The 12,970-nt window shown below is 46.7% G+C and overlaps 4 protein-coding genes across 4 annotated transcripts; 2 read left to right on the forward strand and 2 right to left on the reverse strand.

The window, feature by feature from the left end:
* Window positions 1-3,469: 3,469 nt before the first annotated feature.
* CGCS363_v007571 (uncharacterized protein) lies at window positions 3,470-4,060 on the forward strand (the record flags this gene model as incomplete). Its single annotated transcript, XM_036639420.1, has 4 exons — window positions 3,470-3,600; window positions 3,668-3,760; window positions 3,814-3,891; window positions 3,940-4,060. The coding sequence occupies 4 exons, from the start codon at window positions 3,470-3,472 to the stop codon at window positions 4,058-4,060; spliced, it is 423 nt and encodes a 140-aa protein (XP_036495623.1).
* Window positions 4,061-4,396: 336 nt separating this feature from the next.
* CGCS363_v007572 (Monooxygenase) lies at window positions 4,397-5,351 on the reverse strand (the record flags this gene model as incomplete). Its single annotated transcript, XM_036639421.1, has 2 exons — window positions 4,397-5,182; window positions 5,268-5,351. The coding sequence occupies 2 exons, from the start codon at window positions 5,349-5,351 to the stop codon at window positions 4,397-4,399; spliced, it is 870 nt and encodes a 289-aa protein (XP_036495622.1).
* Window positions 5,352-9,004: 3,653 nt separating this feature from the next.
* On the reverse strand, window positions 9,005-10,712 carry FEN2-0 (Pantothenate transporter FEN2; the record flags this gene model as incomplete). Its single annotated transcript, XM_036639422.1, has 5 exons — window positions 9,005-9,193; window positions 9,250-9,993; window positions 10,048-10,270; window positions 10,331-10,485; window positions 10,533-10,712. The coding sequence occupies 5 exons, from the start codon at window positions 10,710-10,712 to the stop codon at window positions 9,005-9,007; spliced, it is 1,491 nt and encodes a 496-aa protein (XP_036495621.1).
* A 1,096-nt stretch (window positions 10,713-11,808) lies between these two features.
* On the forward strand, window positions 11,809-12,921 carry CGCS363_v007574 (Naringenin,2-oxoglutarate 3-dioxygenase; the record flags this gene model as incomplete). Its single annotated transcript, XM_036639423.1, has 1 exon — window positions 11,809-12,921. One exon carries the CDS (start codon window positions 11,809-11,811, stop codon window positions 12,919-12,921), a length of 1,113 nt encoding a protein of 370 aa, XP_036495628.1.
* Window positions 12,922-12,970: the final 49 nt, after the last annotated feature.

Below are 12,970 nucleotides of genomic sequence, written 5' to 3' on the forward strand. Positions count from 1 at the left end.
TGTCGACAACTGCCGTCCATTACGGGTAGAGAGTATTACAAAGCCGGCCAACGGATTAACTCAGTAGCCGCCGGCCTTTCTTTACGGATCAACCGAAGCCTAATGCAGCTCCATTCAGCGTCTTGCAGTGGGGAATAACCGAGGATTCGATTCTATTGCTAGTGTGAGGGCGTTGGCTTTATAAGCAGGCTACGCTCCCTGATCTCTGTCCGACGCCGGTGGGATGATTGTGCGGGATTGGGCAGGATCTGTCTGGTCACAGCCAATGATGAAACAGACACCGTTGAACAAGTGGTTTCTAACGTCGCGAGCTCCCTAAACTACGGAATATATATTCCTGAGCTCCACAAATGTGGCTGCGCGTGTACAAAATATTTAGTCCGTTTTCAATGGCTGTTATGCGTGCCTATCTTCTTCTCACGCTTGAGTTACCACTCGATCTAGAATCTTCCCCGGGTTGTGATACAAGTCTGTGGCAGGGGCCTTAGTTCTCTGGTTGCGCCAAGCCTGAGCGTGTCTTGGCTAGACCTCAACTAGTGAGGGCATCATTTGCGGTCGCCGAGGCGAAGGATACAGAACACTTCGGACTGGGACACGCGCGATTAGATTGAAATTGCCTTCGAAACAAGTAAAAGATTAACGATGAGACCAACTAAGTTATCATTTGTCAGCCTACCTCAATGTCACGGTGGAGAAGACTCAGACGTCTCTGCGAAAATCGATTTGAAAATCGGCCGAGATGAATCTCGAAAACGCTACCAAGTAGATATCATAAGCTTATGAGTATCCAAATTCCACGGCAAGTTTGTCTCATATGAGTTCAAGGCTTCACACAACTTTCGTCTGTCGTACGTGTCGTTCCGATAATTTCAATCGCGCATAATCTTGAATTAAAACTAAGACTGTTTGTATGTTGCGAAAGTCACTTAACTGATTGTCAAGTTGGAATTGCGACGTTAAGGTCTTGGAACGTGCTATCTGAGCACCGAAATACCCGAATTCCGCGGTTAAGTCACACTAGCTTCACCACTGATCTCTTATCGGCCGCCGTGACTGACGGCGATGCCCGATGACTCACTCTTGGACCACACAAAACGGTGCCCCATCGGTCATATCCAATTCACGGAGACCAAGGAAAATACACTCATTTGAAATCTTGTGTCTTCCAATGAGCTATTTTACCCATCGAATGATCAGCTTGGCTGTCCTCAACAGGAGATGATGCAACCATATAAGTCGCATAATGGTCTGGCGGACTATTCACTACCCGGAGGGCTAGTTATCAGCCAGATCATATCGACTGAAGCCTTGGAATTCTGGACACCCTCACTGTCCGATCTACTCCAATTATGCGTCAATATGGACCCTGAAACATCCTAAATTGGCTTTCGGGCACCGCTGTCTGAAGAGGACGCGTCCGCCTATTGGACATCGCTCTCGTCAGACGTCTCAGGGACCGATCCTTTGGTCTATCTCTTCGTCGTCAAGGATCCTGCCAAATCAAACGACAATAATACTTTAGCGACCTTGCAGCTCGGGCAGAACCCCAAAGAGACGCATAAGCACAAGATCGAGGTCCGCAAACTCCTTGTTCACCCAGCCCAGAGAGGTGGCGGTATCGGCCGGAAGCTCATGGATTTTGCCGAAATGTTCGCCCGCGATGGCCTCGGAAAGACAATGATGTTACTAGACACGGCCAGTGACACGCCTGCGCGGGGACTTTACTTGAAGCTTGGTTACGTGGAATGGGGTGTTTGTCCGGCCTATGCGCAGAACGCGCTCGGGAGACTGCATGACTGCTCCTTCTTTCTGAAGATGTTGCAGCCCACGGGGCAAGGTATCTTAAGCGGGAATGAACAAGACGAAGCATGCTGCTAGAATGAGATATACTTGCTGGTCAGATGAAGCAACCCAATATTGCCGCGTAGAGTTCACCTTCAAATCAATTCACCACGTCTAAACTACTGATTCATGAAGCTGGTTACATACGTGAGAAGTTCATGATGACATCCTTAGAAAGACTTTAATGCACAGCCCCGCGTTGTCTTGAATGCCAAGGCATAGGCCCTTCACAGGTGCTCTCAATATCCCCAACTTCCTCGACGTTTTCCTCCCTTCCCACCAGGATCATTCAACCCGAATCTGGTCCATCACCGCAAAGAGCCATCGACTCTCCGACACGCCAATGAGTCGGTAACCTATTGCTCTCGCTTATGGCGTCTATCTTTTATTCAAGTGGGAAGATCACTCCCGAGGCGAGTGCAGCGAAACCCTGTCCTCGTCCCCCGAAAACGCGTACGTTGTCGTTCAAGCGGAGCGGTGGAATTACGGCACGGGCGACTTCGATAGCGGTCCGGGGATCGACATCCCATCTATAGTGGGTCTCATAGACCACGAACTTGATATTGGGGTCTTAAGAGTCCTCCTCAGCTGGGATCATGAAGTGGGACGTCGGTAGATACGCCTGTTGCTGTTGCTTTTGATATTGCCCGCGACTGGAGGTCGCCATCAATCGTGACAACACTCAGGCCATTATCCATCTCATCGATATTTCTGGTGCCGGGAGTGAGAAGCTCGGCTCGCGCTTTCATATGATAAATGGGAATATCAGGCAACTGGAACCGGATGGATGACTGGTTGCACGCTCTTGCGGTAGACGCTGATTCGGGGGAAAGAAGACGTCAAAACTACTTCCCTCACGCAAGACCTGTTTTATTCCCAGTCATTAGGGGATCCTATGATAGCTGGCCAGGTACTGAATCGCGTGCCTTGATTACATTTGGTTTGTGCGGCTTCTCTCGTGCATGAATGATCAGGCCAGCCGGTGCAGCGGAAAATTGACGTCCATAGCACCACATAATAGCTGAAAGAACCTACCGTGCCTTGCTAGCAGTCCGAGGGAGTCTGTGTACAAAGTCTCTCAGGGTACATAACGTACTTCCTAATTCGGTCGAGAACATGAAGGCCAAGCCACACTTCCGAGAAACTCCCTCAATCTGCCTCACGACCCACCACGCCAGAAATGACGCCAAAGCAGACCTCCAACGGCTGTTTGACGAAAACGAGCCTCAGATGGCCACAAATAACGCCCTCAAATTTGGAAGAGGAACGCGTTTTGATATTACTTGTCCGGTGCCTGGATCGTGTTACATTGGGCTTGACACGAGGTTGGGCGAGATGACGACGTGCTTTGAAGCGAGCTGACTTGCAAGCCAGCCTTACAGGGAGGATCAGCTGGGTCAATAACTTGCTCACGCCGAACGCGTCCTATTAAAGAGGCTCAGGGAATTGTGAGCCGCAGGTGCTGAACTTAGAGGGTCAAGCGAAGGCTCCAACATCCAAGCCCGCCCCAGCAACGACCGACCCGTTTCTCGCGGTCAGAACCAGAAAAGAATTATTTAAATCCGGTATCGACGTCGGCATTTTGTCTCTTAACTGTAGACTAATCTTCCTGGAGAATCCGCTCAAAATGGATATGACAGAGCACAACCACGGCCACTCCAATGATGGCGACGGGTCCATGACAACGCCTGTGGTCTTCCACACAGCCATGTCCACCAGTCTGTTTTCTGAGACCTGGACCCCTCGTACCACTGGGCAGTACGCGGGTACTTGTCTCACCCTCATTCTTTTTACCATCATCCTTCGGGCTCTTCTTGCTTTCAAGCCGAGGCTTGAGGCAACAGTGTGGGCAGGCCACGATGACACCAGAGGCAGACTGGTGGTTGGGCATGACGACGAGGAGACCAGAAAAGAAGAAGTGCCGACCAGAAGTAATTCAAAAAGACGACTACATCCTGATAATGGGCTAAGAGGCATGATATCGGAAGCCAACATAAGGCTTGGGAGGGCGGTTTATGAGGTTCTCATTGCCTTGCTAGGCTACCTTCTGTAAGTGTGCATGCAGCCGATTCAGGGCAATGATACTAATTATGGCAGAATGCTTGCAGTAATGAGTATGAATGTCGGATACTTTGTTTCGATCTTGGTCGGCGTGTTTCTTGGGACATTGGGATTGGGTGGCATTGCAAGGGATTCCACCTTTGATCACTGCTCTTAATAACCATTACCGATGGAGTTCATGAATGGCATGATCAACGATGAACTGAAGAAGAACCTGGGCTTAATCTTCGTTTTATACGAACCCAATGGGTATGTCACAAGCTTAATGAGACTTTCATGATTGGAGATTTCTCTTGCGGACAAATTTGTTTCTATGATAGTCCTTTGTCTGTTTTCCCTCAATTGTCGTTCCTTCCTAGGCTAGTACAAAGAGCTGCACACCCCAGAACGAGCCCTATCTAAAGCCATAACCCACCAGACGCCGCGTTAAGCAATTTCATGAACAGTCATGATTTTGGAACATAAGAAATGTTGAAACTAAGCTGTCGCCGACTCAGGTCTCATATTCCACCAACTGCCGCGAGGCCTTCCCCATGCGCTTGAACTGGCTTCTCAGGGCCGAGTTGTCGCAATTGACCAAAGTATTGACCCACTCGTCCTCCTTGGTCTCCTCGTTCTTGCACTTACGGCTCGCAGCGCCAAGAAGGGTGGGCTTCATGTTGCCGTAGATGGTCTCGTACTGCTGCGGGCCGGTGACGAAGCCCTCGTGGAAGATACCAATGTGGTCGAACTGGTCCCTGATGCTGTTGTACCAGTCCCAGGTCTTGCGGTGGAGGGGATCGTGGGCGAACTTGTTGAGGCCCTCGACGTCTCTGAAGTAGTAGATGAACATGAGCGTGTTGTTGCGCTCGGCCTCGAGGGATTGCCAGGAAGAGAGGTGGTAGAGTCCGTACTCGTCGGCGCGGAGGTTGAGGTCCTTGTTCATGGCGTCAAAGTATGCGCCGATCTCGCGACCGCCGGGAGAGAGGAGTCCGAGAGGATGGTTGAAACGGACTCCGAGGTGGAAGACCAGCAGAGATCGACCGGCCGGGGTGGCGGGGATCTTGCCGGTGGTGGGGTCCGGGAACTGTGCGGAGGTACGGCCCGGGACGACGCCGTTCATGTAAGTGTTGGCCGACTTTGAGCGGGTTCCGATGATGGTGGAAATGATGGAGTTGAGAGCGATAGCGGAGGAAGGAATGATGGCGTATTTTGTCGGTAAAATGAGAAAGAGCGCTGTCTGCATGAGGGCGCCGATGGAGAAGAGAGTCGTGAGAGTGAAACCATCTTTGATGAGCAACTGCAGCCAGTTGTCAGAATCTGTGATCGAAGGGAGAATTGCACATCGAGAGTAAAAAAAAAAAAAAAAAAAAAAAAAAACTCACAGGTACAGTGTTGATCTGAGGAAGGCGGTAGGGCTTCGTGGTTGGCCTGAGAAGGCCGGGGAAGGTGTCGGTTGAAGCGACCATCGTGAGTTAAGTCTGTGGTATTTCAAGCGGGAGGGAGAAGAGTTTCGAACAAGTAGAATAGAAAAGATGGCGAGATTTGAAGTTTGAAATTCTTGAAACTGCTTGGTTGGAGTGAGTTGTTGATGTGCTGCGGGGAAGGCTGTGAGAGTGACGCACTGCAACTTCCTTTTATCTCAAGAAGACGGATGCCGTAAGGAGGCTTGAAGCCATCGCCCGTTGAGACCCAGGCGTCGGACGGTCGGACGGTCGGGTGGGTTGTCGACGCTCCGCGCAGTCGGTTGGCGAGATTAACCAGTCAGCTGCGGGAGAAATCCAAGAACGTAATCTTCCTTCTTGGCCGAAAAGCGTTGGTCCGATTCCTCCGATGCGAAAAACAAGCGAAAGCGCAGAGGGGCTAGGTAAAGAAGGGCTTAGCTTGGGGAAGCCAAAGCGATCAAGACCCCAGCGATGCGATCGTGGCTGCTGCTGTTAGCAAGACGCTCGCTAGGTACATACGACATGAGGAAAAGCGCGAAGCTCCAAGCGGGGCAAGCGTAGCTGAAGACGAAGAAGGAAGGATAAGGGGCGCGTGGGAAATGCTCACAACATGGAGAAATTGAGAGTATTTTCTGCCGACGGCCTAATTATTCGCCAACCTCTTGACACTAGCCACGCGTGCGCCTCCAACTCAATGCCTCCATTTGAGTCAGTGACGTGTGTGTCTCTCTCGCACTCGCTTGGATTTGCGTTGGCGAAGGAGCAATATCACACCGACCGACAGTCGTTTCGCACTCTTCGCAATCAATAGGCTGTTCAGCAAAGCTCTTCACAGCGCAGTGTTGTTGTATGAGTCAGAGCAATATTCAAAAACGATGTTTGTCTAATATTTCCTCCCTCACGCGACGCATTCCGAGCGAGTGAACGCAGACGTGTCGCAATGGGCGATTCACTGGCTGTTAATTAAGCCAGCCAAGACGACGGACGGTGTAATAAATTCACCAAAACAACGATTAATATTCAACCTATGATGACTCGATTTTTTGCAGTGAGGAATCCCACTTAGATGGATTTATCAGAAGTGTCTGGCTGCCAGCTTTTTGATGTTGAAGGGCTATTCCGGCACCCATTCCAAGCCCGCACATTGGCTGGCCCCAGCTGCCACTGCGGTTTCCGGGCGCCAGGAAGGTGCGGGCCCAGGCGCTGGGGGATTCCATATTTTCACTAGGTAGGTACGTAACGCATGCCGACAATTGAAATAACAAATATTGCCTGTACAAGACAGAAGAGGCCATACTAGTATCCTTAGAAAATATCTAGAGACAAGTTTGTTACATATTGGTTTATATATGTTTCATAAGTAAACCGTTAAGTCCCCACCCTAACTAACAGAACACCCCCACATATAGGACAGCGCCAAAACTGCGTTTTTTCGTGACTTACTTCCTATATCTATAACTTTATTAATACGTTTTTATACTACTACTATTAAATTAAATATTTTAAAAAATACTATTATACTTAGTATAGCTATATATAATAAGAGTTATATTATTAAAGCTATTAAAGCTATATATAGTAGTAAATCTATCTAATAAGCTTTAAAGCTATAGGGAGTATTATCTTTAACTATTTATTATAGGATAAATAGTAGTTTTATTAGAAATAAGGTATAAATACTAAAATAATACTTCTTATTAAAATAGGAGGTTTATTTTATTAGCTAAGTATTAATATAAGCTATAATAAGCTTTATATTAAACTACTACTATATCTATATTTTTATAATATATATATTATATATTAGTAGTAATATTTAACCCCTTAGTAAGAAGTAAATAGAGGGATTTCTATACTATAACTTATTTTATAAGATAGTAAAAGCTAAGAAGATAGATATAAAGAGGATAAAAAACGTTATAAAAGATATTATAAAGTAGTTCTTTAAAATATTTTAACTTCTAAATATTAAAATAATCTTTATAAGTTTCTAATAGAATATAAATAAAATAGGTATTACTAAAGGTACTTAGAAGGATTATTTAGTAGTAAGATATACTAGTAAACCTTTAGTTTTTATTTAGAGTAATAAAAACTATATTTAGATATTAATTATTAAGTATATCTCTATTATTAGTATATTACTACCCCCCCTTATTATCTTTAAAAAGAAAACTATATAATAATAGTAGTTTCTTAATAATTTTTTTAAATTTAAGTAATAGTAGTTTATATTATTAGTTAATAGTTAGATATTAAATACTATTAGTTTTAAGTAGTTAGATAAAGTATTTATATTAAGAACTACTATAGAGGTAAAGAAGCTATATTCTAAATATCTCTTTATTATTAATAGCTATAGAAGCTATATATCTAATAATTTTATATAGTAATACTATACTAATAATATTTATTTAGTATACTTACTTATATACTTATCTTATATTATATAACTACTTAATATATTAGTTTTCTTATTTCTAAAAGTAGTATATAAATAGTAGCTAATAGAATAAAACTTCTTATTAAATTTAGTATTAATTAGTAAATAGAACTTTTTATAATACTATTTATATATAAGATCTAAAGCTATATAACTTTATATTATTAAAATAGGGTGAGTAGTAATTAGATTATAGCTTATTAATATTATAAAGCTATTAATAAGTAAGTTTATATATAAATTAGCCTTTATAGATATTCTAAAACCCCTTTTATAAAAAGAGAAGAGTATAAATAATTAAAATATTATATTAATACTAAAAAGAGTTATACTTAGAATACTAAAATCCTCTATTAATTTATAGTAGTATAAATAGTTATTTTATAATAGGTTAAAGTTAAGGTTAAAACTTATTAATTTAGTAGTTTATTAATTATTTATATTAAAAGTAGGTAAATATCTTAACTTTAATAATATAGCTAATACTAATAATTAATAGATAATTAAAGTATTATAAGCCTAAGTAGTATTACTATAGCCTTAGAAATATACTAAAGTTAAGCTAAATATAAATAAATACTTTATAATAATTAATTAGATTATTAGGAAGAAATAGGAGGTTTAGAATAATCCTAATAAGCTAGAAGTAATATTATCTAAAAGTAAATCTTCTAATAATAAAGAAAGTATAAAATCATATATTTATATTATAGATTAATTAAGATATTCAGTAATACGTTAAAATATAATTATTATAGTGTGGGTATAAATATATGATTTTTGCTGTCCTATATGTGGGGGTGTTCCGTTAGTTAGGGTAGGGACTTACGGGATCGGTTAGGAATACCTCGAGACGGATGGCGACATTCGAAACCAGGCTCGACAGGTATCATACTTTGCGAAAGGTTACGGGAAAATCAACCGGGTAGTTTTATTGACATGTCCTCATACCATGATCCCGTTCACATTCTCGAACGATGTGAACCTCTAGTATGATTCCATTCTGCCCAATTAGTATAGTTTCCAAGCAAACCAAGCCAAAATCCTAAATCAAAACAGCCACAGCCCCCAACCGGCGGCTGGTCTCGGCGTGGCATAGGGTATCATGAAGCCCCCCAACTGACAGACTCCAGACGCCCGCTTCCGAGTAGCTATACAAAAATGAAAAAGAGTGACGAAGAACCAAATGACAGAAATGCAGCCCCAACCGTTTGGTCCATGATGTTATGCAGGATCAGGCAGACTCGTCGTCTCCCTTGGTGGTGTTGGCAACCTTGATCTGCTCGATGTCCTCGGCCTGGCCTTCCAAGATCTCCATGCTCTTCTTCTCGCGGTTATGAAGTGTCATGATGACAAGAACCAGTCCGAACTGGAGGATGTTGTTGGCCATGACCCAGTACCAGCCGAACTTGAATCGTGGTGCCTGTGCAAACGTTAGTAAAGCCCGGCAGCACAGGAGAGGGACTTTGGAAAGCTTACCTGAGGAGTCGGGAATGTAACAATGTTCAAGCCAGCCAGCAGGGCCTGGCCGACAGCGTTCATCGAAGACACAACCACAGCGCGCTCTTCGGCAGATCGGAAGGTGACCTCAGAAGCCCATGACATGAAGAGAGGGTTCAGTGCACCGCCCAGTCCGGCAACGTAAAAGGCAAAGAACTTGAGGCCTTCGGGAATGTTCCAAGCTGCCATGCAGATCGCACCAATGGTCATGAAGCCGCAAATCCAGATAGAAGGCAGCCAGCGCTTGCCAGTCGCATCAGCCCAGTAGCATCCGATCAGAGCAGCGACGATCGAGATAGCCGATTGGCCGGTGGGCAGGTTGTTGATCTGACTGATGGAGTAGCGATCATCGTGCGCCTTGAGGTAGAGGTTGAAAGGCTGGCCGTTGGTGATCATGGCTTGGTTGAAGACATAGTACAGAGCCACGAAGGCGTACCAGTGCCATCCCTTGAACACGTCGGTGATGGCCTTGCGGTCGAACTTGACCTTGGGGGCCTCGGATCCACCCTCAGACACTCGGCGACGGGCGAGAGTGATTTGGTCGGCCGTCAAGAGCCATGAAGGATGCTTCGAGTCCGGACGAGCGGGGAAGACGGTGAGGCCAAGAATGGCAACGGGAAGCGTGATGCAGCCGCAGACAATGAAGAGCCAACGCCATCCAGCAAGTCCGTTGACACCGTTGAGGTTGGTGTAACAAGCTGTTTGGAAGTACCCGGCAAACATCTAGACCTTGTCAGCACTGAATTTTATCAACACGGTTCGTCTGTGGAGGCCTACAGTTCCCAAAGGTCCGGCGATGTAGAACAAACTAAGTCGCCGGGAAATCTCAGTGCTCTTGTACCAACATCCAATGCAGTAGATCACTCCGGGATATGCCACGCATTCGAATACACCAGAGAAGAACCTGATGATGTAGACATGCTTCACGTCTTTGGCATACGCGGTGAGCAAGGTCAAGATACCCCAAAGGACTTCGAAAGCCGGAATCAGCAGGTTAGGTCTGTCGAACTCGCTTGTCAGCTTAATTCATATCAACTAAACTGCGTCTGTATAAACTCACCGGACACGGGTCAAGATGATGTTGGAAGGAATCATGGCAGCGCAGTAACCAGCTTGGAAGACTCCGGTGGTGTACTGCAGGTCATTGCCTTCCATTCCGATGTCCTCCTTCATTCCGCTGACGTATGCATTTTGAAAAGCCTGAAGGTCGAGGAACTGTACACAAGGTCCGTCAGCAGTGCACTCAGTTGCATGTTGCCAACTGAGAAACTTGCCTTGGTGAAGAACGTGAGACATCCAAAGGTCAGAATCATGAAATCCAGCTTGAACAGCAGAGCCTTCTCCTCCTTGGAAGTGCTGAGTTCGTACCACCTCCACTTGTCATACCATCTGGCAGGGGTCACAGGCTCAGGAGCCGTCGAAGCCACGGTTGAGCCTGCCATTGCGTCTCGGTCTCCGACTGAGTTCGCACGAGGAAGAGACACAAGTCCGAAGTTGTCAGTTGTAATGGTATTTCGTTTGTTTTTCGTTTGTTGTCGACTCCAACTCTGAGGATGCAGGTGGAGCTGAGGGTTGAACAAGGGAGTTGAGGATTGTTGACGGCGGAGCAGTCGGTTGGGGGGCTGCTGCTGCTGCGCTTCAACAAGAACAGGAGCGACGTGAGGAGTGGTGGTGTGATTAGGTATTATACTGCTGCTCCTCTTCATCAAACGCGCGCATTCCCTCGGCTATTCACAGCCGGATTGACATCGACATACCAAGGTCTACGTGTCCGAGCATGGTGTTGCAGCGCCCTCCAGAGGCGAAACGAGATAGGCATCGCCGGACAGAGTTGCTGGAGGGAACGACTCACGAGCGTTTTCCCTCTTGGCCTGCTCCACCACAGTCCACCACCAGGGGATGCTGGCTGAGATACTAGAGATAAGAGGGGGTGTTATGCAGTTACGGCATGATTGGGGGTAAGCGTTGGCGCGGACAAGGATCGGACGAAGCTAAAAGGTGGAGCTCCAGGTGTCAATACCACGCCGTATCTCTGAATCCCCTCGTCCCTTGGTTATCCGTCCTCGCCTCCACCTCTAGCTCGACCCGCTGGGTTTGCGGGGTACAGCGGAGATCTCGCCGCGGTCCTTGTTCAGCTCGGGTGTTGGGATGGTTTAGAGAAGGTTACGAATGCGGCCAACGTGATTTGCTTTCGAAGCAATCGTGCTGGTTTTGGGGGTCCTTCACAAGTGGTCCCGTCCGCGTGGAGCATTGTCCTCATTGTGCAAGATATGTAAACACCGTAGTCCACGTCCAAGTGCACCAGCACCACTGATAGACAGGCGCATTCGGGACGTAGCCAAGCTTTGGCTGGAGGCTCCGAAAAGCTCACAGGAGAGTGAGGCCCTCGGAGGGCGAGTCATTGTGCTTCGAGAGACAGTAGAGCAGTACGATTCCAATAATATGACTGCCGCTTCAGGTGGCTAGACGCTTAGGAGACATCGCCAATACTGAAACCTTTTGAATGAACCCGCCAAATTTCTCTCAACGACTACTCTAATGACTTCCGATACAAGCAATTCCATCCCAGAACTCACCCAATGCGAGCCAACAACAGAGGCGCTTGACTACGTCGACCTCGTGAACCTTGACCTGTCGAAATACGACGATCCCTCAAGTCGTGCACAGCTCGCCAAGGATCTTCTCAAAGGCGTCATTACGCACGGCGTCTTGACTGTGTCCAATCATGGCATCACCGAAGAGCGCTATAATACTCATGTTCACCTCGCCAATGCCTTACTGACTCTTCCGCCTCCAGAAAAGAGGCCATACGAGAATTCGCCGCAAGCGGAGGCCCAGGGTCGGTATGCAGGGTTCAAACCTTCATGCGGTCTAAGCACCAAGGAAGGTTTCCACAAGACAGTTGACCACTACAACATATCAGCCTGGGACCCGGCAAGCCGGTCACACCCGCCATTATTGCGGTCGCGTATGATACAAGTGTCCGAGTTAGTCGATCTCGTTCGACGTCAAGTACTCGAAAAGCTTCTCCGCCTGGTAGCTTTGATCCTGGAGGTACCCATCGAAAGCATCCTATCAACACATGCCTTGTCAAACGAAACGACCGACTACCTCCGCTACATAGTCTACAACCCCCGACCGGCCACCGATGGGAAATACCGAGACTTATACTTGGCTGGGCACACTGATCTCGGTTCTTTCACGTTTACGTTCGCCCAGCCTGTCTCCTCACTCCAGGTCCAGGTATCTCCAGGGGAATGGAAGTGGGTACGCTACATTCCGGGGACGCTAGTCGTCAATGTCGGCGAAGCATTCGAATTGATGACGGGCGGCCTTTTCAAGGCACCGGTTCACCGGATGGTCAAGCCGCCGGAAGATCAGGAAAGAGCCAAGCGACTTGGCCTGATATACTTTGCCCGGCCTGCAGGCACGCAGAGGCTCGAGCCGATTGACAGCCCGGTTCTCCGGAGAATTGGAGTGGACAAGGCATTGGACGAAAAGATTTACACTATGAAGGAGTATCTATATGCGAGAAGGCATGGGTATAAGAGGCTTGACTTTGACCGAGATCGACTGCGACAGGAAGGCTACCACATAGACCGATGTGTACAGGATGCCCAAGGGCTGGAGACTACTAGCATCGCAACTTAAATGCAGAGGAGATGAGTTGGATAAAGACCGACATTTCTCCGCATTAAGA

Source organism: Colletotrichum siamense, assembly GCF_013390195.1.
Source record: "Colletotrichum siamense strain Cg363 chromosome Unknown KSG_Cg363_contig04, whole genome shotgun sequence".
Taxonomy (NCBI): Eukaryota; Fungi; Ascomycota; class Sordariomycetes; order Glomerellales; family Glomerellaceae; genus Colletotrichum; species Colletotrichum siamense.